Below are 27,187 nucleotides of genomic sequence, written 5' to 3'. Positions count from 1 at the left end.
TTTAAGCTGAGTTGTATAACATTTGAAATTTGAACAGGGCTGCAGCCATGCTTGGACCTAGATGTCCAAGAGGCTTATTCTGACTTGAGTCCATTTCTTAGACAACAGCTTTGGATCTAACTTTCTTTCTGGCATCAGTGGTTTCCTTAGCCAAACTTAGCCACTGAAGTCACTGTAACTGAATCCTTTATCTGCACAGCACTGGACTCAAATAGGCTAAGAGGAGAGTAAAGCCATGAGGCCAGAAGGTGGAGGCGCCCGCGTGCCCCAGCCCCAGGAGGCCATTTGTGAACAAAGCCCTGAAGTCCCCTGGCTGGAGAGCTAGTGCAGTGCTTTGTTAGACCTTCTCCTTGAGGTTTGAAACAGAAACAAAAAACTTAACTTGGGGTCTAAAAGCATTACAGGAGTTGTGCTAGGAAGTGATAATGACGTAAATGGAAATGAAACCTAGACATTAGCGTTCAGGGGCAGTTAAGTTACAGCCACCCCAAATCACAGGCGCTTGGGGTCAGTGCTTTGTTAAGAGTGTCCCTGGGGCAGGTCTGAAGGGTTCGTGAAGGGCTCAGTCTGTGCTTACGTGAGAGCTCAGTCAAAGCCACCAGCAAGGTCTGCCTTGGATAGCCAACCTGAAAGGCAGAGTTACGGACCTCTATGTTTGGATAGAGGGAAACGTAGGAAAGAGCCAAATCGACAACTAAAAGGTGTTGGTGTGACGAGAGTAACAGGCCAAGCAAGCTCCCCGTCATTACAAGGAAGAGGTGGAGAAAGCTACTGGAGAGATCACATCTGGGACACAAATGACGTCAGATCTTGAGATTGCGAATGGAGGGTAGGAAGAACCTGCTTTAACTTGTCCTGACAACCAGGTTGACAAGTCAGTTTTTTCTTTTTATTTTTTTTTGCGGGGAGTTGTTTGAGACAGGGTTTCACTGTGTAGCTTTGGCTGTCCTGGAACTCACTCCATAGACCAGGCTGGCCTCCAACTCAGAGCTCCACTCTCAAGTGCAGAGATTGAAGGCGCGCGTGCCTCCGCCGCCGCCGCTACCACCCCCGCGCAGCTGACAAGTTAGTTTTGATCTTCTGGGTGGGCCCTGGGCAAAGGCGTGACACCGCAGGTTTGAGAGGCAAACTGCCGGGACTGTGCCCTTCTGTTTCTGAACCGAGGGAGAGCTTACGTCAGTCACCGAGGAGACAACTTGCAGAGGTCTCACCCAGGCTCTAGATCCAGAACGCTGTAGGGCCTGATCTCCAGCAGACTTCACATGGCTTGGGGTGACTTCTACAAGCCTCGGTTTCCCTCTTTGTGAAAAACAAGAGTTGGTGTGATTAAATCCAAACACTGTAGTAACAGTTTGGGCCAATTTAGTAACCTATAATTTATAAGAAATGACTTTTTAAAGGCATAAGAATAAAATAGTTTATTAAAGGAATAGTACATACAAGACATCTTTTCTCAGGTACTTCCAAACAATAGCAATACTAGATTGGAGTTAACGCCTGTATATAAAAGGTGTGCAGAAAGAAACATGCCTTATCAGCTTCCGCTGTACTGGGTGTGGCTGTAGGTGACCTCCAGAAATGAGCCGCACGGCATCAGGGCACACGTAAATTCATTCACTCAGCTCATCTCGCAGACTGCCGCTGTAACGTCTACGCCACTGCTCAGCTCTGAACAGCGAAAGGCTAGAGATAGGGTCTCGAGACAGAAGCGAACATGTTGCTTTTCTAGAACTACCCACTTATTACTATATTTTGATAGGTTATATGCCCTCACCAAAATCAAGCCCCTTGGTAAAGGAACCGCCCACTTTACCTTCAGTCTAAACTAATAAGACTACCATGTTTTGTGATGTTAGCCACTTACAGTAAAGAAAATAGAAACATTGTTAATAAATAGGCACCGCACTGCAGGTCCCTCAGGGCAGCTTCTGTGTCCAGCCGCCGGGCGGTGATGGAAGAATCTGCTTTTCTCCTTACAAACTTAAGGGCGCTACGCGGGAGGCGCATTTCCCATCAGGTGAATTTGTGCAAGTATGTTCTCTGCGAATACACCCTGGCATCAGCTGATCGTGCATTACAACATTTTAACAACAAGGGATGGTGAGGGCAGATGTAACTCAGTGCCAGAGCGCCTGCCTGGCACAGACAGACTCCTGGGTCTCACCTCCAGCTCTGCAAAACACACAAAGGGAAGGGTCTGGCTCAGTCCATTGAGCAGCCTGTGGTACTTGAACATGGTGGCATTTTTACAAACAGCATACCCAGACATCAATGTTTTGATTGCTAATTCGCACTTTTATCAGAAAGGCTCATGTTGAAAACGGTGCATACGTAAAGCAGTCACTGCTCCACACCACGACACAGCATTGAGCGGATTGTCCTCACTTACCCCTCGACTACGCTTCTGTTTGCCTTTGCCTGCCAGGTCCCCTGCTGCCAACCTTATTCTGCCACCTAGAGTTGCACCTAACCAAAAGGAGTTCTTCCAAGGTCAGCCTAATGTGGCAGCCGCCACCGCGGTCTGAGGTTAGAAGCATCTGAGTCCCTCTCCCTGGGAGACTGCTGACCTTTTGAGAGTGCTGACAACGTCCAGACCCGCCATCTTCGGGGACAGCTCACTGAGTGTACATTCATTTACGATCCTTTTTCAGAGAGATTTGGCAGAGGAAAAGAAAATGGAGCTCATGGGAACTCAGTGGAGAAGAGGGCCAGAAGACAAAGGGAGCTGCTGGGGCCAGCAGTTGGCACCTGCCAAATAAATGAAAGGCAGGCCTGCCGCCTGTCACCATGGCATACTGACTTTCTCAGCAAACTACAGACTCAGTCTCATGAACTCCTTTCTACCTTTTAAGACATTTTACTTCCCAGGACAATGATTCTATGATAAAACAAGGCTTGTGATTGTAGTGTCTTCCAGCACAATTTAAAACAAAAGGTCTCAGTGATAGACCCCAAAGGACAAGTTGTGATGCCCATCCTCGCCCCCCGCTGTTTAAATAGCTTTATTACAGATACATCCCATTGATGAGGTAGTCGGATTCCTCGGATGTAATGGGACGCGCTTTCTTGAGTTTCTGCTTCACCAGGCGAAGCCGGCACGTCACCATGAGAAGTAGCAAAGCAGTGATGACCAGACCCAATGCCAGGGGTAGCACTGCACCTGTGTAAGGTTGGAAGGAAAAGTGCTGGTCAGTGGTTGGCAACAGTGAGCTACTGGGGATTATGTGACGAGCACTTGGCATGCATTATTTTTTGTTTTTTGGGGTTTTTTGTTGTTTGTTCGTTCTCTGTGGCGTGTTGGCTGTCTTTGAACTCACTTTGTAGACCAGGCTAGCCTCAGACTCACAGAGATCCACCTGCCTGTCTCCCAAGTCCTGGGATTAAAAGGCTTGTGCCACACTGCCCGGGCATCGGCATGCATTATTTTACCCCCTCTGACTAGCTCCCTTCGATGCTATTCTTACTGTTGGTTCTCTGATAAAGGCACGGAGAGGTCAGTTCCCCTGTGTGCTTATGTATTGTAGGTCTAGTCTTAAATCCAGACCTCTTAAAAACTAAATTCTCTAGCAGGTTCTTAAAAAATGTGCACTGAGATCATCTTATCCCTTATCTCATTGGATATCCTAGAGACTATAACCATGAGAAATGTTTTCCATTATTAGTCGTACATGACATTTATGGATTTCAACATAATCATCTTCTCATTAGCTATGGTCTAACTCCTAATTTCTGGTTCTTGCAGAGTTTAGGATATTCATTTCCAGGGCTGCAGAGGTGGTTCCGTGGTTAAGAGCATGTGTTGCTCTCGCAGAGTTCCCTGCATCCACATGGCAGCTCACAATCACCTGTAACTCTAGTTCCAGAGGATCTGATGACCTCTTCTGACCTCCATAGGCACCAGGCATTCATGTGGTACATAGACATACATACAGACAAGACACCCATATATCAAAATAGTTTTTTATTCATTTTTTTTAAATCCAGAGGTTCTGCTGTCCTATAGTAGAGCATTTATTGAAAGTTAACTTCAAATTAAAAGTAACGTTGAAAACTATGCTGGTGTAACTTTGGCCTTCCTTCGGAGCTGGCCGTGGGTGGCGGACCGGAGGAGCTATAGTTTCCCAGAGTCTGGACGAGGCAAGGTACCTCTGTCTCCAGTCAAGCTCGGCAGCCTCTATTCTTAGTCTCCTGTACGCTGAAGTGGGGCCAGGTCTGTGATGAGATAGTGAGGCTGTTTGGAGGAGCCAGCATCTCCGTGTGTAGCCAGATTCTGAGACATTTCACTTTGTTTACTCACTCTATTTTGATTAGTAGCTTTCCATGTGCCGGTCACTGGCCTAAGTGCTAGTAATCAAAGTAAGCAGCTTTTTATTTGTTACTCACAAACATGCCCAGCCCCAAGGACAAGCTAAATCCTAAGTGCCAGCTTCAGAGCTGACAACTGCTCACAACCACGTGAGCCGGTGCCCGGCACTCATTTCACAAACGATGGGAACCGAGGCATCCAACGCTGTGCAAGCCTGTGGTCGAGTCCTTTGGTGCTCATTGCTTTGATGGACATGAGAACATGTCTGAATAATCTAAATCTGTGTAGACAGGCATTTACTAAAAAGACTGCAGTGAAATATTGTTACAAAGACAAGAGTTGTGTTTAGAATCTAATGGTGGGAAGAAGTGTCTGGCTGGTAAGGTTTTTGTTAGAGTGATTTGATCTCATGGGGAGCTCAGTTTGGGGGAGGGAGGAAGATAAGTTTTCTTGAATCTATGTGTATGCTAGAAGGCAGTGGTCTCCAACCTTCCTAATGCTGTGACCCTTTGATACAGTTCTGATTATCTATGTGGCAGAGCAGCCTGGAGATGGCCAGAGGAACCATCTCACATGGCCTTAGACGACCCTTTTGTTCAACAGGCTGAGAATCACTGCTGTAGGGATCCAGGGTTCCCTGAGGCTCTTGATTATCTCGTATAGATATGCAGAAGCAGTGAATGAAAGTGAGATCAAGAGATAGGAAGAAGTAACAGGAACAAGTGCCAAAGGGCAAGAGTCAGAACACAGAAAAGAATCACAGAGAGTGGCTCTGGTAAAAGGGATGCTCTGAAGGGCTCAGGGTGGCGCCTGGAGGGCCCACTGTATTAGCAAATAGAAATTTATTTACAGGAGTCTGGACTATTTTCTTTAAGAGACCTGATTGCTTGCAGCCACAGATGATATGAACTAGTGGAGAGAGGGAGACTAGCAGATGATGACCAATGCAGTTGAGGAAAATGGCTACATCAAGCCGGGAACCTTTTGGAAGAGTGGGGGGTGGGGGAGATAGAAGGACCTGGAGGGGACAGGAATTCTCCAAGAAGATCAACAGGGCCAACTAACCTGGGCCCGGTGGGGCTCGTGGAGACTGAAGCACCAACCAAGGACCATGCGTAGACTGGACGTAGCCCCCTACACAGAAAGATATACCCAATGCGCAGCTTGGTCTTCATGTGGCAGCCCTAGTAAGGGGAGGAGGGCTGTCTCTGATAAGGACCCTGTTGCACGCTTTTTTATCACTTCTCCCTGGAGGGGCTGGCTGCCTTGCCAGGTCACCAGGAAGAGGATGTGCTCAGTCCTGATGTGACTCCATGTGCTGGTTGGGGAGGAGCTCCCCTTCTCTGAGGGGTAAAAGAGGAAGGAGGGGGAAAATGGGAGAAGGTGGGACTGTTTGAGGGTAGGTAGCTGAGGTAGTTTTCCTCAGACAGCCTTAAAGCTCGCTGTAGGTATAGCTGGCCTTATCTTGACATGACCTGGAGCTGATTTCACACTAAAAGTCTTTTAAAACTCCAAGTCAGGATCAGAATACCAAGATAGTCCTGTGTCTAGAGCATAAGGAGGGGATGTGGAAGTTGCTTTAGTGCCTCTGGGCATCAAGTTTTAGGGTAAGGAAACCTGCAGCAAATGTACAGCTTAGAAAGCGGTTCTAGAATCATCTCAAACAGAATCATCTCCACACCCGCAGCTCTGCAGTCTGGGAGCATCTGGGGCTCTGGGGGCTTTAGCAGCCACTCCTGGCTACTAGAGTCTTCATGATGAAAAAGTTTTCAAAGGGTTAAGCGGCCTGCAAGTGTCAGCCTGTCCATGGAAGGTCCTTAGCCAGAGTCTGGATTGATCAAAGATGAATCCAGTGTTTAGGCTAAAGGCAGCAAGCAAATTTTGAGTGGACATCTCAATCTCAATCCTAACCCTGTGACTCAGGCTCACCCAGGGTGACAAAACAGATAGGAAATTCATGAAAATTTCTATTTAACAAATCAAGTATGAGGTTGCTAATTCTTGTTTAAGGCTCTCTCTCTTACACACACATATACCTATAACGTACTACTTGCCAGAATGCTGAAACTTATTCTTTCTAAATTGTATGTATGTGCACTTGTGTGCAGGTGCGTGTGTGTGCACACACCCATCTCCATCTTCCAAGGGCTGGGTTCCATATCTGTGTGACTGTGCCCTGCTCCTCCGTGGTTGCCACAGAGCCATACTACTGAGGTCCATGTTCTTGTATGGTGGCACTTTACTGGCTGGACCATTTGCCCAGCCTCTTATCTCTTTGAAACAGGATTTTGCTTCTGAGTCCATGCTGGTCTCATACTCGTGAGCCCCCCCAGGCTGCAATCCTCAGGAGTCACAGGCATGTTCCTCCACGCCTCATTTATTTGTTGCTGTTTAGTCCTTAGAGAACGTATTTCCATATTTTCTTCCTTTTTTGAGACAGGGTTTCTCTGTGTAGCCTTAGATGTTTTAGAACCTTGGAACTCACTCTGAAGACCAGGCTGGCCTCAAACTTAGAGATCTTCCTGCCTCTGCCTCTCAAGTGCTGGGATTAAAGATGTGCACCACTACCGCCTGGCTCTTCCATAGTTTCAGTTTGGGTAATTTGAAATTCTTCTTTCCCTAAACTCCTTTTAAAACACAGTGATAGAATTGTCAGTGACCAGCTAACGTGACATCTCTCTTACTGATACCGGTGCTTAAATGTGTATTAAGATGTCTTAATAAATTCCAACTCTTTCTAAAAAAAAAAAAAAAAAGCTAAGTTGATGAAATATTCTGCTTCTATGAATGGGAATGATGGTCAAGGCATCTAAGCAACTAGAATGAGCAGCAGTGAATTAGAACTGAGCTCTGAGAGCCGTGGCCATGGGCTCCACTGCTAATAGGTTATAGCGAGCTTTAGCCTAACATCCTGAGACAAGGCAGATGCAATGGGCCAAGCAGGCTGCAGGGGACCCAGGCATCAGCTGTGCAAACACTATTTTGGTACTGTCCAGCTATAAAAGGAGATGAGCAATGTTGTTCAAATACTAGGGCAAAAAGACAGCTTTGTCCATGTTTAGATGGGTGATTCAGGAATTGTGCTCTGTTCTGCTGGGTCTGCTTGGTGATTTCATGTGCAGGATTCAGGACGAAAGCCTTTCTTTCCTACCGGACTGTCAATGTGTTTCCTGGGGATGGAGCTGTACTTCCAAGTGCTGCCGTCGTACCTGCCGCCAGTACTCTGCATATCCCTGTCATGTGCTGCCATCAAGAGCAGAGCCTCTTCCTCACTCTGCTCTCTCACACACAGCTCGGTCTTAGCAGCCACCATTCCTAACCAAACCACGCACTATACTCTAACGCTCCACAGCCGTCCCCTGAAGCGTCTCCCCGCTAAAGTCACTGGGACCCAGAGACAGGAACCTGAGTTGAGTGGCAGAGCCAGAATTCGAACTATGGCCCTGGCTGTCCTGGAGCTCTGTAGACCAGGCTGGCCTCGTACTCAGAGATCTGCCTGCCTCTGCCTCCTGAGTACAGGTAGTAATGGTGTTTGCCACTGTGCCTAGCTGAGCCCATATTCTTAACTTCTGTTGTGGGGCACATGGACTATGCCACCAGGGAAACCCGCATGGAGCTAGAAACGTGTCCAAACCCTGAAAATCTCACATCTTGAGACCAGCAGGAGTAAGGATGCTTCCTTCTCTGTTCTGTCCCTGCATGCCTCAGTGCTCATAGCCTTGTGGCCCTGATCCTTACGTTCTCCAGGTAGCATGCAGCTAGCACCAGAATTCCTCTCCATGCAAATGAAGCATTTCCAGCACCTTGTCCCCAGGCAATGATGTTCACTCACCCAAAAGCTCCTACCCTCTTCCCTACAATAAAGGGCCATTACCCCTCTCCCCCAGTAAAGGGCTGTTGGATCACTGGGAGCTGAAAGGGCATTAGAAGAGCTGTATCAGAGACAGTGATCCCCACCCACCAGGCAAAGCATCGTTCCTTCAAGTCCAGCACTTGTAGACATTGGTGCCTGTATGCCCCAAAGGGAAGAAATGGACCCCGGGCTGGAACAACACCCTATGTCACAATGTGACTTTTCCCACAGAGGGACCCCTGGAAGGGAATGTGAGCTAACGTGAGAACCAAGGATGGCAGGCTAGTGTCAAGGGCACCATGATGCACTGTGGCCTTGAAGATGAGAAGACAGTCCTGGTAGATGGGTGCTCTTCAACATGACATCCAGCAAGGCCTCAGGCGCTCCTGGGCACCTCACTGCTCCCTCGTGTGTTTCCAAGTGACCTGCAAGGTGCTTACACTGACCTGCTTCTGGGGCTGGGTGCTCCCCTCGCACTTGCTCGCTCTTGGACTTGAAAATGTAATTTCCATCTTCTTGGTTCTTTCCTGAGGAATTGCTGTCTGTGGGGAGTAAACAGACATATGTTAAAGGGAAGTTTAAAACCTCAGGAAGCAGGCATGGAGTTACAGCGCTGTTTACTTTACAGTTTAGGGTGTCTGTCTGTCTGTCTGTCTGTCTGTCTCAGTGTGTGGCATATATGTTGGAGCCCAGAGAGGCCATTTATGAATCGCCTGATGTGGGTGCTGGGAACCAGACTTAGGCCCTCTAGTTAACCACTAATTATCCTTTCTAGTCCCTTATTTACTTTTTAAAAAACGGGATGTAGAGAAAGGAGTGGGAGGATTTATTTTTAAGTGAACATAGGCCAGGTGGGCATGGTGGCTCGTGCTTCCGATTCCAGCACAAAGGAAGATGGCTCTCTCATGGGATCCTACATGAAGTGTAGTGCAGGATATTTGATCACATTGTGAACCCTGAGACTGTGAACTGGAAAAACCTGTTTCTAACTGAGGCATGGCTCAGTTTTTCATCCTCTATCTCTCTGTTTACCATAAACTTGTGGTTAGGCTCAGCTCTAGCACACACCTTTAATCCAAGAGCTAAATAAAGTCAATCATAAGGCAAGAGGCAGAGCAAGCAACTGACAGGGAGTACTTAGAAAGGAGGGACATTAAGTTGAGGGTGGTCAGACAGTGTGGAGAAGGAGAAAGCCTTCTCCCTCGGGGATCTCAGCTGAGGAGGGAGGTCGGCTGGGTGCTTTCTCTGCCTCTCTGAGCAGACAAAGTAGGCTTTGAATCTGGCTCCTGAGCCTACTGGTAAAATAGAACGACTGGGACTTTCTATAAAACGACAGAGGTGAAGAATGAAACTTGGTCAGGATCACTTCAGGAGCTCGGTCAAAACCTCTAGAGTCTGATCTTGTGGTTTATTCTTCTTACACATTTAAGCACAGTAAAACTCTGGGAGAAGGTTTCCAAGTGACACACAGTAAACATAGAATTGAGGGGTTTGCAGAGCATGTTAGGCTTGTGTCCTACCACTGAGCTATTTCCTAGCACCCCTTATTCGTTCTCATACCGAGGTACCGATAAGCTTCGAAAAGGCCCTCTCCAAATGGTCTGGCAGTAACTTGAACAACCTTAAGTTGATTATCATTTTTTACACTGATGGAGGAAAGATGGCGACTCTGCTGGGGAAATAAGACTTCTGGGTGGGGGAGGGGGACACAGTGGGGTCCCCAGAGTTATGTTAGAGCGCACAAGGCTCTGCCTGGTTTACCTTCCTAGAACCCCCATCACTGCTCATGAATATTCAAATAGTTTCCTGTAGGTGTTCTAGGATCACCATCTCTCCCTGTGCCCAGGGGGGTGGGAAAGGTGGGGAGCTGGGCGGGGGTAGCTTGTTCAAGAGGGCATGGAGATAGATTACTGAAGACCAAGGAGTTTCCTAGGGGAGTTAGTAGCATTAGGGACAGGCAGACAGAGGGCAAGCGTTCCAAGAAAATGTCAGTCTCCAATTCCAGAGACAGATGGTATGGTGGGGGAGCTGAAGAGACTCTTCTGACTCCTTAAGGCAGGGAGGCCTGACAGCAAGAGCCTCGATCTGGGTGCTCTTATTCTCAGAAGGCTGGGAAGGGGGTGGGGAGCAGGATTACATCCTGGCAATGCCGGAACAGCAACACCTATCTGATGGAAACTCACTTCCCGGGGTGGAGTCGTGTCCGTAATGTCCTGCTAAAGGGCGCATATCTGTGAGAGGGCATTCCAACATTGCATTCTTGGAGTACAGGATAGATAAACCTCCTCACACTACGTATTTATTAGATCCCTGGTGCCATCTTGGAAGGGCACAAGCTCTTACAGCTCTTCCATAGATCACATTTCCATACATCCAAACTACCTTCCAAGAACTGTGAATAGATTCTGAACAGTTCCCCCATAATGCAAAATAACACAAGTGCTGCTCTCTATGAGAAGTGCAGGGCCACAGAAGTAGTGATGATGCTGGGTGAAGAGTGGAAGGGCCATGTGGTCTGATTCGTGGTGGAATGACAAACATGATTTTCCCGTGGAGCAAGCTGTCTTGACCCGTGAGAATGAACCTGCTGTTGAGTAAGGGACAATCTCCTTCCAGCCCAAGCAGAACTGGACAGAGGAAATGCAAGTCTGTTTAGGGATGCATTGTGGATGCCAACAAGTTGGGTGTTCCCAACTTGTATTTTTGGTTATTACTTTAAAAACAGGGAGGAGAGATATTCCTGGACGGGCAGATACGATTGTGCCTCAGTGGTTGGTGCTCAAAAGAGCTAGTAGAACCTGAAGGTTTTCAATCTCTCTCAAGAAGATGATGTCCACCAGTAATGTTGTAAGAAATCCCTTCAACAGAGAAGGAAAGAAGCCCAGAACCAAAGCACCAAGACATCTATGTTCCACATGTCCTGCAACTCAGACTCTGATGTATTCCTCTGAAGGGACAACGCACTAAGAAAAGCCTGGAGGAGGCTGCAATAGGCTAAACTTATGGCCAAGAGCATGAAGAAGCCAAAGAAAAATGCCAGGACAGATTGCCAAGAGGTGTTGGCTGTTCTCATTGGAGCTTCTATTTCTCAGTCCAGTCCAAAACAAGTCTTAAAGAGTAGCAACTATCCTTTTTGTACCTTTGGCCTCCTGGCTGCTGAGCTGGTTCCCCTTTCTCCCCTTTCTCCTTTCACCCCTTCCCCACATGGCCCAGCTCAGTTTGTCCTAGATGTCGCAGTCCCTGCCCCTGGCTCTGCTTTCCCACCCACCTATAATAAGCTTTCTCCTCCATTATAAAAACAAAAAGTAAATGATCAGACTTGAATCTCAAAGTAAAGAAAGCTTTTAAAGCTCATAGAGTAGCTTACAATCTAGGAAGCCCTGAGTTTGCTTCCTGAGTTTACTTGTTTATATAAATAAACAAGTAAAAAAAAAATGTCCTGAAAACAAATGCCTTTGATATAACAGTTACCCAAGGATGAGCTATGGTGTGAGGCTTTGGCATATTTAGTAGAGGAAGATTGTCACACCTGCATGCAGAAATTTTTTTTTTTTTTTTTTTTTTTTTACAAGTTTCATCCCAGTTCCTTGAAGGGCTTTGTTGATCTGCTGTGCTACCCATGAATTCTTAAGTTCCCAAAATCTAGAGCCACGTCAGCGGGCACACAGCGCTCGATTACGCCACTCTGCAGGCCTGGAAACCAGATTTCCTTCCTCCAGCTAGAACGGATACAGGGAGAAGCCTTGTTAATGAGCGACTCGGCCCACACAGAGGACAGCACCTGCCGCTGCAGTCACCTTCAGTGACAATCCGCCATTGTACCTTGAGGCGCCAAGCAGACACCGGCCACACTGGAGCTCTGTGCTCCCAAATGCCGGGGGCTCAGGGCACTCTGGCATGCATTCACCGTGTAACTTATACATGCCCTATATGATCTTTAAAAACTGTGTCTGAGGCTGAGGGAGTATGTCAGTGGTTCAGTGTGTGTGCTGCATGTACAAAGCTGAGTTTAATTCTTAGCACACACAAAAGATGGTGCCTGTATTGAGCACATACAGAGATTCCTTTTCTTGTCACTGGTCCCTAAAAATACAGCATAAGAATTAGCTATTTAGTACTTAGATTATATAAGGAATTACATGTAATTTGGAGGTGGTTTCCAGCACACAGGAAAATACATGGAGGTCACATACAAGTATAGTGCTGTTCTTTTTTTAATACTTACCTTGTATGTATGTGGGAGGGCATGCATGCATGCCCTGGCCCATGTGTGGCGGTCAGAGGATGGCCCGCAGGCCTCTGTTCTCTCCCCCGCCCCGGGCATGGCCTGGGCTCAGCTGTGAGGTTCTGCCGTGAGTTCCTGCGCTCACCACACTCTGTCGCTGCGCTGTCTAATTGAGTACTCTTATAGCTGGGATTTGAGCAGCTTGGAACTTTGGTTTTCACGGGTCCTGGAACCGTTTTTTGGGGGAACACCAAGGGAGGACTGGTTTTACTAGGCATTCCTTTCCATAAATCAACACTTTGTTTCTTTTCAGTGCTGGGGATCAAATCAAGGCCCCTGGGTTTAGGACAAGTGCTCTTCCACATATCTGTGACTCTGGAGCTCCTAAACTGTAATTAGCTCGAATGTCAGGGTTGTTTTGTTTGGCCTTCATTCCAATTTACATCATTCCATATTTGGAGTACATTTCCCTCCTGGTCTTCAGGCATAAACTATATGAGTCATAGTAACATCAGAAAAGGAAGACTAACCACGGAGAACTCGAGTTGAGGCTCACCTGGCTTGACAGGGACGATGTGGCTCTCTGGGACCCTCTGGGTGGAGTGAACCCTCTTCTCCGTGTGGGACAGGGTAACTGGTTGGTTGTGCGCAGGAGCATCCTGGGATTTTTCCACCCGGGGGTCTCCTCCACCTCCAGTCAGTCTTGTGGTTCCCGGCTGGGCAGAAGCAGCCACTGTGTGTGTTGCCATCTTGCGGTCAAGGCCCACTGTGGAAGAACTCAGTTACATAGATTCCTTCCCTTGCTCTCTTTCCTCCCTTCCTTTCTTGCATGTGTGTGTGCATGTGTGTGCACGTGTGTGTGTGCATGTGTGTATGCTCGAGCAACCAGAGGTCAACCCTGTTGTTCCTCAGCTGCCATCCACCTGTTTTTGAGACAGTCTCTTACTGGCTTAGAACCCGGAACACACCAGGTGGGCTAGGCTGGCTGACCAGCAGGCTTCCGGGATCTTCTTGTCTGCCTTCTCAGAACCTGGACCCCTGCCACACACCATCATGCCCTGCCACACTTGCCTTTTCACATGGATGCTGAAGAACCTTCACCTCAGCCTTTGATTTCTCTTCTGAACGTTAACTAAAAATTGCTATCTGCAGTGAATTAAAGTCATGGATATTTTAGACTAATCTCCTACTCAGCTAGAACGTGCAGGACCCAATAAAAACCTACAGCTTAGCTTTGAAGTGTGCACTGTGTTCTTTCGTCTTCCCGTTGCTGTCCTAACATGGACAAGGAGAAATCCAACGGTAGGTCGTTTCTGTTTTCAGTCTCTCTACTTGGCAGCAATGGGGGTTAAACCTTTTTTTCCCTTTCTTCCTTACATTAGCATTTTATTGAGTTATTTTCTACAGCTCTTCTTTCTTTTCTTCTCCTTCCTGCCTTTTTTTTTTTTTTCGAGATAGGGTTTTTCTGTGTGACCCTGGCTGGTCTGGAACTCACTCTGTAGACCAGGCTGGCCTTGAACTCAGAGATCTGCCTGTCTCTGCCTCCCAAGTGCTATGATTAAAGGCGTGAGCCCCTACACCCAACTCCAGCTCTTCTTTCTTATGGTTCACTTTCAAGTATATGACTTTACAAAACTGATTGGTAGGTCTAGCTTAGCCATACCCCAATGTCCTCAAAAGTGTAAAAGCAATACCAAGTGTGGTATGAGCCAATTCTTATAATCCTAGAATTTGGAAGGCTAAGGCTAGAGAACTGTGAATGTGAGGTCAGCCTGGGATACATGGCAAGACTGTATCTCACACACTCACACACACACACACACACACACACACACACACGTCATCAAGGAAAAATGCTTCAGTTTTGTTTTTTTTTTAACTGTATTGCACTCTGGAGATCAGAGGACAACTTGTGAGACCTGAGTCTCTCTTCCCACCATGTGGAACCTGGGGATAGAATTCAGATCATCAGGCTTCAGCAAGAGCCTTTATTTAAAACTGTTATCTTGCCAGCCCTATTTGAGGTTTTTAAAAGTGTATGTTATGCAATATTTTAAAAATAAGAAAAACCTTTGGAAAATTGAAAAAAATCACATGCAATGCCAAACATTTATTGTCTGCAACTCAGACTTAGCCTCAGTGAGTTCTCAAGCATAGATTTTTTTCTCCCCACAGGAAATTACTTTTGAAACAAGCAATGAAAGAATTCAGGGCTCCCATTTTATCCCAAGAACCCTGACACACCTGTGCTACTCCTTCCAGATTCCTGCCTGCCAAGACCATGCACCTGACTCACAGTTTTGACAGAAGTCCTCATCAGAGCCGTCTGGACACTGCCTCACTCCATCACAGGCCCAGGCGATGTCGATGCAGCAACCACTGTCACAGAAGAAATGGTAGCGAGAGCAAGCGCTGGAGCATCCTGTTTGTGAACAAGTCTCAGGTCACAGGATGCAGGGCAAGTTAGCGTCCCCCCAAGATGACTGGGGAGGGAACACAAAGCAGGGTGAAGTGACGGTGATAACGAGGACATAACAGAACGGGAGCAACAGGGTCGAGGGTCCCTCTCTCACGCCTCACTGAACTCTCAAGGCTGCCCCAGAGCTCTTGAAAGTCGTTCTCTGAGCCTTTGTTGCCATTGTTCCCCTGCGCACTTTACATCCACTCGTCCACCCATCTCGGGGCCTCCTTCTCAGCCGAGAGCATCCCAGACCTTTGGCGACCATGCTTCAGTAGCAGCGACATCATTTTACATATTCTGTGTCTTGAATTCTTTTTGTCCTTTTTCTTTCTTTTTGTTTTTTTGAGACAGATTTCCTGACACAGGCTGACCTGGAACTAGCTCTGTAGACCAGGCTGGCCCTGAACTCACATCGATCCACCTGCCTCTGCCTCCTGAGTGTTGGGACTAAAGGCATGTACCACCACCACCCAGCAAACTCTTTTTTTTCTAAGTAAGACTTTTTTTTTAACCTGAGATTACCTTTCTGAGGTTGACTCCTACACGTAAACAACCAGATTGTTGCAGAGGACAATCTGTAGCCACTGGCTGGTGTGAATATATTTTGGAAAACAATGGCATTTCCCCCCTGGAACTGTCTGTAGCTCCAGTTCCAGGGGATCCGACACCTTCACACAGGCATATTCACGGGCAAAACACCAATGCACATAAAAATGCACATAAAAATCGAAGCCAAATAAACCTAATAATATATATTAAAAAAAGAGGTGACTCTCAGGTGAAAGATATAAAGGGTATCTAGCTGGAAGCAGGTCTTAAGGTGACCTACAATTTGAGGTGACAGGATGAACTAAATTGCTCTTTCAGGAACACGAGTGGCAAATCATTCGATGTTCCACCAACAGCAAAGCTAAGCACAGTCGATGTGCACAAATGGAATCTAGCACTTGTTTTATTGGAAAGCTATCAACTAGAGACTAGAAAGTGAGTCTATCTGGGTGCAAGGTGACTGGAAGATGATCCCAAAAGAGGAAGAAAGTAAAGAACAGAAATAATGCCGACGTGTGGAGGCAGAGCTCGGAAGTTTGGGCCTGCAGAGTCAGGGACAGCCAGCAGGGGGAGCAAACGGAAGCGCGGGGGCTGATCACCAAGCCCTTAGACTAGCGATGGGAAACCCCTGCGTGCAGGGCTCTCCTGCGGTGTAGTGCTGGAGCTAGGGCTGCATCCACACTTTACTGCTTCTTAAGGGTCTTGGTAAACACACATCTCCAATCTACCCATAAATAATGCGCACGCGCTCGGGTTCTGAGCCACTTAAGAGGGGTTGCAAGCCGGGCCAGTGGGAGAAGGCGCAGCCTGAAAACGTGAGGGCAGCTCCAGGAGCCCATACGCTGGGAAGAGAAACAGCTCCCTGCTAGTGTCCTCTGACCTTCACACATGCATGTGCGTGGACAGGCACACACGCTGCAGTGAACACCCTCTGTGCATGAACATACATGCACAGAGGATAGAAGGCCTTATTAAATATGATGACAACTTCCAGAAGATTGATAGTGGATAAAAATAAAAGATAAAGTGCCTTAATGTCCCACCCTAAAAATGTCTTCAGTGTCCAGTGGGGTTTGTCCCTATTTGAAACCAGTATTCTAGTTCATATTGAGGTGTTCTCTCGCCTGCTACCTGAAAAGATGGGTCCCCAAGCATTCAGAAGGTCGGTATACTAAATGTCAGTATACTAAAAACTGAACCAGGTTATACTGTGTGTGTGTGCCTGTGTGTGTGTCTGTGTGTCTGTGTGTGTGTATGTGTATGTTTGTCTGTGTGTGTGTCTGTGTGTGTGTCTGTGTGTGTGTCTGTGTATGTGTGTGTATGTATGTGTATGTGTGTGTGTGTGTGTGTGTGTGTGTGTGTGTGTGTATTAAAGAAGACAGAAACACCTGTCTATGCCCCCAGTGAGTGATCAGGCAGGAATAGCACCACACTGATTCCTTTGTTGTTGTTAACTTTTTGAGACAGGGTTTCTCTGTTTAGCCCTGGCTGGCCTGGAACTCGCCCTGTAGACCAGGCTGGCCTCAAACTCATAGAGATCTGCCTGCCTCTGCCTCCTGAATGCTTTGATTAAAGGTGTGTGCTACCACACCCGATTCTATGAAACTTTTGAGTAGGGATTTCACCTGACTCGCACACCTTGCATATTTTAGTCTAACTCTACCCATTAACTACACATTTTTCTTTCTTATGATTTATCATGTGAACTATTGATACAGTCAGGTCTCCCTTCTATCCTGTTATATGGCCTTCCTCCCTGAACCCCATATTTTATTTTTAGTTGATGTACAATAATAGTATATAGATATATGCTATATAATGGTATGTTTTAATGTATGTATTATATACATACATGTATATATGTATGCATATTTTTACTACTGACTAGATCAAGTCAATTAATAAGTCTATCACCTTGCCTACTAATTTTGTTATAGTAAGAATAGTCAAACATTTAAACTCAGTCTTCTGGCAATTTTGGAATATACATTACTTTCAGCCAGAGTCACCATGCTATAAAGTAGAGGTCCCTAAAACTTTTCCTTCTATTTAACTGGAGTTTTGACAAGCATTTCCTACATAATGAACCCAGCTTTAGTAAGCACCATTGTACCCTCTGTTTCCATTGGCTGGACTGTTGAAACAGTCTTCAGTTTCAAACACACATGTCAGAAAGATCCCCCCCTTTTTTAAAGACACAAAATCCTCTCCTAGGAAAGCCAGACGCTGTCTTTAACAAGGTCAAAGAGGAAAGGCAGAAGGTCAGCACACAGGGCCCACGAGCTCATAGTCTGTGCTCTGAGAATGTTCTTCGCACTCTAACCAGTAGGTCCCAATTGTGCTAAATATAGAGCTGTTACATTTTTAAAATATTTATTTATTATTCATACAGCATGCTTCCTGTGCATTTGTGCCTGCACACCAGAAGAGTACCAGATCTTACTATAGATGGTTGTGAGCCACTATGTGGTTGCTGGGAATTGGACTCAGGATCTTTGGAAGAACAGCCAGTGCTCTTAACCCTTTAGCCATCTCTCCAGCCTGAGCTATTATATTTTTAGTAGACTTCAAGCACAAGAAATGAGGTGGAGGAGCTCCTGAAAGGTGTCACCAGGGTGTAAAATCCCATTGGCACCATCCTTCTATGAACATCTGGGTTTTGGCTGGCCTTGGGAAACTCAATGGAAGGACTTTCTTCTCACCTCCAGTGGAGAAGACCCTGGGAAGAACGGTCACAGATACATTGTCGGAGCTTCTCTGACCCACTGAGTCGGTCACCGTCAGCTGGAAGACATACGCCCCTTCCTTCAGGTGGGACAACTGCAGGGTTCCTGCCTGAGGCACCTGTCATATAGACACGTGTGGAGAGGAGAGCTGAGCCCAGGGCCCAGAAGCACACATGAACATGTAAGCTGCCCCACCCCTACAACATGCCATCAGCTCCTCTCTGCTCCTTACAAATGGCAAATGTAAATAACTTTGGAACAGAAATAATAAGTGACAGATGACACTCAAAGTTAGACATAACTCCTAATGTACAAATTGAACCAAAAAGTTGAGACATAGGAAGAGCAACGGAAAAGAGCTCCTGCAGGAGTTCAGTCACTCAAACACTGGAGAGCAGAGGCCATAGTGAGAGATGAAGCAGGCTGCAGGAAACTTTGCTACAGAAGACTCAGCATGAGCCTATCGTATGACAGAGTTCATGCAATTAGCTTCATTAACAGGCACTGAGACAAATGTTCCTATCAAAAGAGAGAATGGTGGGTCAGAAGGAACCACGGCATGCATGAGGAATTCAGTTGGGGTGTCAGATTTTATGAAAATCTACATTAGGCTAGAAGGTGGATGGTCTGAAAATCAATACAAGGGTTTTTTTATACAGAATAAAAGGACAAGCTCAGCATTTTCCAAAAGGAAGACCTAGTGCCAGCGCCTGTGGTGAAGTAGAGACCATTTGCACATGCAGCAGAGTTGACTACCGATGAGCTAGGACAGTGGTTCTCAGCCCGGGGTCTGGCTGCTTTGGGGGCTGCATGTCAGAGATCCTGCGTATCAGATCTTTACACTATGATTCATAACAGTAGCAAATTACAGTTATGAAGCAGCAGCAAAATAATTCTATGAGTGGGGTCACCACAGCATGAGGAGCTGTACGAAAGGGTCACGGTGTTAGGAAGGTGGAGAGTCGAAGACGTGATGTAGAAAGTCAATTTCTGCTCCTGGAAAAGTTAGGCAGAGAGCGGAAATGCTTGGGTGGGGTGCTCTAGGGAGGACTCGTGAGTGACAGGCTGGGAAGGATTCTGAAGAGGTCCAGTCCTGAACAAAAATAGCATGCTGAGATCAGTGCAGTGGGACCAGCTGGTTGTGGCTTTTGTTTTTGTTCTAGTATAAAGTGGCTTTTTACTCTCAGCCTCTAAGGCAGTGGTTCCCAACCTTCCTAATGCTAGGACCCTGTAACACGGTTCCTCATGTTGTGGGGACCCACAACCATAACATTATCTTCATTGTTACTTCATAACTGTATTTTGCTACTGCTAAAAATTGAAATATAAATATCTGATATGCAGGATATCTAAAAAGCAACCCTACAGCCGGTATTTGCTACCATTCGGAATCGTAAAGGAAATATCTGTATTTTTCAATAGTCTTAGGTGATTCCTGTGAAAGAGGCTGGGAAGCCTTTCCCTCAGGGAAGTGGCTTGGGCGAGGTGAACGAGGTTTAGTCTGGAAGCGCTCCCATCTAGAAATGGCTCTAACTGTCTCATGGCTAGTGTAAACAGGTACCCCTGCACAAATGGTTCCTTTCCTTTCATGGCCAGTCTAGCCGTGGCCAGGTGAGCCTGCTGCAGAGCAAGACAGCAGAGGCCAGGACAGCCCAATGCTGCCTTCCTCACTTAGCACAGTGTCCATAAGGAGGGTTAACTGCTGTGTAAAATGCTCCCATATCATGTATAGAAAGAATTCTTTCTATTATCAATTCCTCCTTATAATCTCTTCTTTCATACTTTCTAGGCAAAATTTTAACCCAGGGTAGCCAGGAATTTGTGATGTAGTTTAGACTGGCCTTGAACTTGTGATCCTCCTGCCTCAACCCCCTGGGTACTGGAATTACAGGCATGCGCCATCACATTTGACTGCTACCCAAATCTTATACTAAGAAAAGGAAAAGCTTTTAAAAGATAACCAGAATTATTGAAACACAGTGGAAGTCTTTCCCTTTGGGCTGAAGGAGCAGGACACTGGCAAGCCTTAAAGCAAACAATCAAGACTGTTGACTAAGCACAAAAGGAAGTTTACGGAATAAACCATTTTTAGCATAATCGATTTTATAATTTGTCCTCATTGTATGCATGCTCTGCTTGCTTCCATGCATTTAGGGAAAGGATATTCCAGAAGAATACTTCCTAGAAACATCAGATTTTGTTAGCAAGAATGACATGGGTCACCTTCATGTCCACTGATGGGTCACCCCGCTGCAGCGTCCACTCATAAAGGACAATGGCGTGGTCATCTGTGCTCTCTCGGCCATCCAGAATCACCCCATCTGTGGGCAGGTGCAAAACCACATCCTTCCCGGCCTGGCTGAGTGGAGGCTCATCCTCACCTGTGAAAGAGGAGTGACGTAAGAGGCATAACCCCTGGTTTCCCAACCTACAAAGAGCAGAACAGATCAGTTCATCAAAAACCTCAGAGAATAATAATCAACTGAAGTCTATCTCCGTTAACCCCCACTGTGCCCCCTTCAAGCCCCAAACAATAAACTAGCAAAGTACTCTGATAGGGAATTTTAACTATGAGGCATGAAGAGGAAGTGTGGGGTGCTGGTTCTTTGCAGTACCTAGAGAAAACTAATAATGTATTTTACATCTGTTTAATGGTTTGTTTTCATTTTATGTACATTGGTGTTTGGCCAGTGTGTGTGTCTGTGTGAGGGTGTCAGATCCCCTGGAACTGAAGTTACAGACAGTTGTGAGCTGCCATGTGGGTGCTGGGGATTGAACTCAGGCCCTTTGGAAGAGCAGCTAGTGCTCTTAACTGCTGAGCCATCTCTCCCGCCCCTAATAATAAATATTTAAAACCTTTAAGGGTTTTACATGGAAAAATCAGGAAAGCACTGAAATATTCTGCTTGCCATGAAACAAATTAATTCTGCCTCCCCTAAAGGAAAATCACAACAGTCACTGACTTTTGTTAAGTGGTCCATAGATGTATTTTCTGAGCCCAGGGAAACCCTCACAGCATAACTTGACCTCTGATGACCTCTGAGATAACAATTCCTCCTCAGTTCCTGTCCAGGCCAATTACACTGTTAAGTGTACTTTGAAACAAACCAGAACTTATCTACACAAAAACAGTTCTCTAAGCAAAATAAGTCCTCTTACCAAGAGGGAGCTAAATGTAATTTTGAATTTTCATTATAAAAAATGTAATTGAACAAGTTAAGTACTGTGGAAACATTGATTTGGAAACTGAAGGCAGTGGGTAAGACCTTCGGGCGAAGACTCAAACCAATTGAGACTGAGGATTCGAGGTGGGATTTAATTTAGAGAATGATGTTGAGCTAGTTCACAACACACTGCTATAAATGGAACCTTCCTGCTCTGACCTCCTGAGTCTGTGCCAAGGGGTGCAAAGCCTATAGACTGGTGGGGAAGTTAAGGATGCGAAATGAGGCTCAAGTCGGGCGACCTCCTGAGTCTGTGCCAAGGGGTGCAAAGCCTATAGACTGGTGGGGAAGTTAAGGATGCGAAATGAGGCTCAAGTCGGGCCAGAGAAGGGAAGAGAGGAGGACACGTGAAAGAAAGAGATCATGCATTTCTTTGTTTTTCCTTTCCAGGCCAGAGAATCAATCACTTATTTTTTAAATTGTATCACTCAAGAAAAAAAAACCAAACCCCATATCCACAATTCCAGTCACCATATGACGCTGATGATCAATACAACTGCATTTACACAATTGTAAATCAAGAAATCAAGAAAAAAAAAAACAAACCCCATATCCACAATTCCAGTCACCATATGACGCTGATGATCAATACAACTGCATTTACACAATTGTAACTGCTGCCTTTTACTGGGGAGTGCTTTGTACATGAAGAGTGCTTTCCAGGTGTCACCTCACTTGGTGTTCACTGTCAGGCAAAAGCAGGCATTCTGAGTGGCTGACACAGGCTCAGGGAAGCTGAGTCAGGTGACTGACATCACGGGCAGGTGGTGAACTTATGTCAGGTGCTTCTAGCTCACAGGTGCTTCCTCTACGATTTTTCATTACCTTAGGAATTTATAGAGGCCATAGAGTTGAATCCACTCACTGCTCTATTCTGCCCTTTAGTGTTTGTTCAGACATCTTACAACCTCAGTGTAATTACATAAACTCTACAACCTCCATTTTGCCTTCTTTTTTTCGAGTTCTGGGGATCAAACTCAGAGACTGTGATGCTAGGCACATGTCCTACCACAGGCCACCCTTTCTGCACCTTTTCTACTGCTTTTTGTTTACTTAGTTATTTTTGGTTTTTTGAGACAGGGTTTCTCTGTGTAGCCTTGGCTGTCCTGCACTCCCTTTGTAGACCAGGCTGGCCTCAAACTCAGAGATCCACCTGCCTCTGCCTCCCTGAATGCTGGGATTACAGGCGTGTGCCACCACGCCCAGCCCATTTTTATTTCTTAATCTTTAAAACTGGGTATTTATGTTCATCAACTTTATCACTATAAATGATGCCACAATACACGTTTTTACACATACTGTTTTTCTCTAGCACAGATTATTCTTCTTAAAAATATTCTAGAACAGTAGTTTTCAATCTGTGAGTCACAACCTCTGTGGCAAGCCTCTATCTCCAAAAACATTTACATTATGATTCATAACAGTAGCAAAATTACAGTTACAGAGTAGCAACGAAATAACTTTGTGGGGTGGTGGTCACACAGCATGAGGAAATGTATAAAGAGTCACAGAATTAAGAATGTTGAGAGCCATTGCTCCAGAAGAATGGATATTTTACATCTCCAATACATTATTTCCTAGTTAGTTTCCAAGAGGCAGGCACCATCTTTCATTGTCAATGAACATGAGTATATGATTTCCCACATGTGCACCAAGCTAATTTTTTTTTTTAAATTTAGTAAGTGTAAGCTGACATTTACATTTGATTTTTCCCCCCTCTTTTTGGTGGTACTAAGGATTGAGCCTGGGCCCTCAAATATGCTAGCTAAGTGCTCTTACCACGAAGCTATATGCCTAGGCTCTAAATAACTTTAAATTTGGACAGTTCCCATGTTTATCAACTGCATTTCCTCACCAGGGAACTGTTCACTCACATTATTTTTTCATTTGTTTTTGTCAAACCAACTCTCAGCTCTTTTAATATTTTAAGATCATATTTCCTAGACTCTTGTTTGCGATTCCTTATTTGTTGACTTTTTTTTGAATTTGTACAAAATCTTTCTTTTATGATCTACTTAATTGACTTGATGATATCTTCCTTCCAGATATGTAATACTGAATTTAGTTTCCAGTTTTTCTAACTGTGGAATAGACTGTGGCTTAATTTTAAAATGCATGTGTTTATATACTGAGGTGGCTCAGGAAACAAGGGCACTCAGTGGCAAGTTTGATGACTTGAATTTCACCTCCAAGACCCACTCAATGGAAGGAGAGAACCAACTTCCTGCAGATTTGCCTCTGTCTTCCATACATATGCTGTGGCAGGCATGTCCATAAACACTAAGTAAATAGATGATGTAAAAATAAACAAATATCCATCTGGGATTTGTGTGGTCAGAGCTAGTTGTTCTCCGAAACTGCCAACAAATAATGGTGGTATTATCTATGAACTGTAAGCAATTACTCCTAACGCAAGACAAGATGAAAATGAGAGTCAGATCTGTGGAGATGACATCAGCCCAGAACAGGAAGGTCAGCTCTTGCTCTGTACTTGAAGACAGGCAGCAGAAGGAGGTTGCTTGGGGCACAGCAGAATTCCGCCTGAGGCTTTGTTTTCTCTCTTGGACCCTGCTGTTGAGGTCAAAGTCTGGCATTACCGGATAACCCCTGAGCTGGGGCTAAAATGACTGATTCCCTCTCTCAGCTGAGTTCCCTCCTCTCTGCCAGATCTGTGGAAACCCCAGATCCTTTAAAGAGTTTTTTCCCCTAGACTGCCCCCGCATTCCTCTCCTGCTTCCACAGGAAGTTTTGAGACCTGGGCTCGAGCTTGTATTACATAAACCGTCATGTGTTTTGCAGTGGAGTTGATTCCTGGTGGTCTTTGGGGGTCTCACAAACTGGGCATAACATGCCCAGGCTCCCATCAGACGTAGAACAGCATTTCTCTAGTATGCAAACGGTTGCCTTTCCAAGTTCTACCCACAGATATTCTGTTTCAGGTTAGTTAGTCAAAACAACACAAAGGTTCTGGTCCCTGAATGCTGAGAGATTATATTTTCAGTCTTTCAGGATCCATGGACTTCAGCCTCCACCCCACCGTCCTCTTTTCTCAAGGCATTCTGTCTGCCCTTCCAGTCAGTCACACCAGCCAACCAAGGTTCTGTAATGATAATGCCAACACCTGTACCACCCCGATAATTCACAGGGAATATCCACTTGGTCATTATGACAGTCTGAGCTAGAACACAAGCAAGGCATTCAAGTCCCATGATGATTGCCAGGGACTTGGATGGAAGAAGCCTAGACTCAGACTCCAGGACTGAGGACGCCAAGCATCCGCCTTTCTTCAGGTGTTCCAGCAGGGAGGTGCTCTCTCACTATCCCCGACAGCTGCCTCGTTATCCCATAGGGTGACGGGTCTTCAGAGGCTACTAGAGAAGGCACCGTGAGCTACTCCATGGCTCAGCTCAGCAAACTACTTGCTAAGTGGCCCTCATGCAAGGTACTTTGCAGGTCAGCCTTACAAATCACAGGATTTGGCCCTTGAGCTGTTGTAAGAACACTAAGTTCACATGTGCAAAGAGCTTAAAATAGCTCCTAACATCAAACACAACGACAGCGACCAAAATACTGACTGATGGGCAATGCTGTAAGTATAGTCTATTCCATTCCGTACAGCACCCTCCCACGTCCTCTTGAGCCTTTAATTCACTCCAGACCGAGGACCACTCACAACTACCTACTAGGAGCTTTGCCATCACTTTGACTCATTGATCCCCAAACTCCACATGCTCACAAAACTCGCAAGAAAGGGGGAAAGAAATAACAATAATCCAGAAAGGAAACTGAAATAGTCTTAGAAACAGTAAGAACTCAAACAGAGTTAATGAATGCTGGGATATTATTTTGGCTTTCTACCTGTATGTATTTCCTCCAAACATCCACACTACCCTGGGTGAGCAGGGCCACAGAGCAGCCAGGCAGTCCCCTGGAGTCCCCAACTCCTCCTGAGCACCCTGAGCCGTGACCTGCCAGCCCGAGGAAGTCCTGCCCATCAGGACAGGGGAATCCTGGAGTTCTGTAAAATAGCCTTTGCCTCCATGCAGGGCGTGAGCCTAAGCTGCACTTTTCAGCTTCCCTGGGTTGCTGAAGAAGCCTTGGCATGTCAAAAGCTCCCCAGAGAGGAGGCCATGCCAGCGTTGGGAAATTCCCCCAGGAGAACGGAAGGACAAAGAGGAGAGTGTGAGGAGAAAAAGCACTTGGGCGGCCGTTGGATGGCCTTACTCTTCACCCGGTCTACTTTTCTTCCCCCAAAGCTCTCACAGCAGGGCAAATTTCTTCCGGATTCCGGAGCTCGGAGAGTCCGAGGAATGGATTTTGTTTCTCTGCTACTTTGCTCCTTCAGTGTGTCTGGGCTCATCTATAGCACCTGCATATACAGCCACCCAGCGAGCTCCGTGGGTATCTTAGAGAGAGACGCACTTCACACATTATCCTACTGTGTACCCGCCGCTGAGCTCAGCCCAGTACCGTGTTCCAAACCCCTCAGCGAGCAGCTGGCACTGCTTAGAAACAGAAAAACAAAAAGGTCACGAATGTGGGAGTATCTGCAGGCAAGGAATGGGAGAGAAGAGTGGAGGAAGAGTGACCAGCTTTCCTTCCGTTTTTTACCTGAAGAGAGCCAAGCCGGAAGGGGGGGGGATGGATGCTAGGGGTAATTTTGCATCTAATCAAATCTTGTCCTTGTTATTTCCTGCGGCAAAACACGCTTTACAAAACCCCTGAGACGAAACAATACTAAAGTAATCTCCACTGGGGAAAGGAGGTTCTGAGACATCCTGAAATCCCTTTTCCGCCAGGCCTCTCTTGAGGACCCGCCCCCACTTTAGGTACCTTTCAAAGGCAGCCCACAGAACTTGTCTCTGCGCATCTACTAGACTTTTTTAGCACCACCCCTAAGCCTAAAAAAAAAAAAAAAAAAAGCGAGCCGCTTTCCCGGTTACCCGCAGCTACAATCCTTTGGAAGCAGCGGGTTCTGCATGCTCGGTAGCAGGCGCGGAGCCCGCAGGACCCCAGCGGCGCTTACCTGGGCCGGGCGAGCTCGCGGCGGCGTCCCCGGCGCGGCTGAGAGTGTAGGTGCGGTAGCCGCGGAGGGGCGCGAACCTGCAGACGCTGCGGCCGTGCGCCGTGCAGTTGAACAGGTAGCACCGGGGCGCGGGCGCAGGCGCGCTGGGCCCCCGGGGCAGCTGCACCACCGCGACGGAGCAGCTCGGCTCGGAGCAGCAGGCCGCCACGCACTGCCGCCAGCCCCGCACGGTGCCCGGGGCGCGCAGGAAGCTGGCCCCCGCCGCGATGGAGTCCTGGGTGCGGATGATGGTGTCGGGCGCGGCCCGGTAGACCGCCGTCCCGCCCGCGCCCGGGCAGTCCTCCCGCGGGCCGCCCAGCAGCTCCGGCTCCAGCTCGTCGCGCGGCCGCGCCCGCTGCAGCTGCCGGCGGAAGTCCTGGAGCAGCCGGTCCACCCCGGACGGCGGCGCGGCGGGCTCCCCGGGCCGGCCGCTCGGCAGCCAGAGGCAGAGCAGCAGCAGCCCGCGGAGGGCGCGGTGCCGGGAGCCCGGGCCTCCCCGCGCCGCCATGGCGCGAGCGCAGCCTCAGAGCACGGCGGCGGCCCCGGGGCCTGGCTGCTGCGCGGAGGCGGCGAGCGTGCGGGCCGCGAGGGGCATCGCGCGCCGGGCCGGCCCTCCCGCCGGGCCGCCGGCGTCCCGCGAGCGCACCGGGCAACCAGCGGCCTCCGCGTGGATCAGCACCGGCGGGCGGACAGCGCACAGCGGACAGCGGCCGCGGCGGGGCGGGGCCTGGCGTGCAGGGGCGGCCCCGGGGCGGGACTTCCGCGGGCCGCCAGGTCA

The 27,187-nt window shown here is 47.3% G+C and overlaps 1 protein-coding gene across 2 annotated transcripts; it reads right to left on the bottom strand.

Moving 5' to 3' along the window:
* Positions 1 to 1,403: 1,403 nt before the first annotated feature.
* Lrp11 (LDL receptor related protein 11) lies at positions 1,404 to 27,053 on the bottom strand. 2 transcript variants are annotated; one of them, XM_021663697.2, is made up of 7 exons: positions 26,371 to 27,051; positions 20,344 to 20,501; positions 18,097 to 18,238; positions 14,681 to 14,806; positions 12,941 to 13,150; positions 8,606 to 8,701; positions 1,404 to 3,160 (listed from the first exon to the last, which is right to left on the bottom strand). In XM_021663697.2, exons 1-7 carry the CDS (start codon positions 26,915 to 26,917, stop codon positions 3,006 to 3,008), a joined length of 1,434 nt encoding a protein of 477 aa, XP_021519372.1. In that variant the 5' UTR covers positions 26,918 to 27,051; the 3' UTR covers positions 1,404 to 3,005. The 2 variants fall into 2 exon arrangements, with proteins under 2 accessions (XP_021519372.1, XP_060229561.1); XM_060373578.1 differs by lacking the exon at positions 1,404 to 3,160 and adding an exon at positions 4,010 to 4,212 and having other exon boundaries at positions 26,371 to 27,053.
* Positions 27,054 to 27,187: the final 134 nt, after the last annotated feature.

Source organism: Meriones unguiculatus, chromosome 20, assembly GCF_030254825.1.
Source record: "Meriones unguiculatus strain TT.TT164.6M chromosome 20, Bangor_MerUng_6.1, whole genome shotgun sequence".
NCBI classification, from domain to species: domain Eukaryota; kingdom Metazoa; phylum Chordata; class Mammalia; order Rodentia; family Muridae; genus Meriones; species Meriones unguiculatus.
Note: the sequence above shows the minus strand (reverse complement) of the source record. Positions and strands in the feature narration are given on the sequence as shown.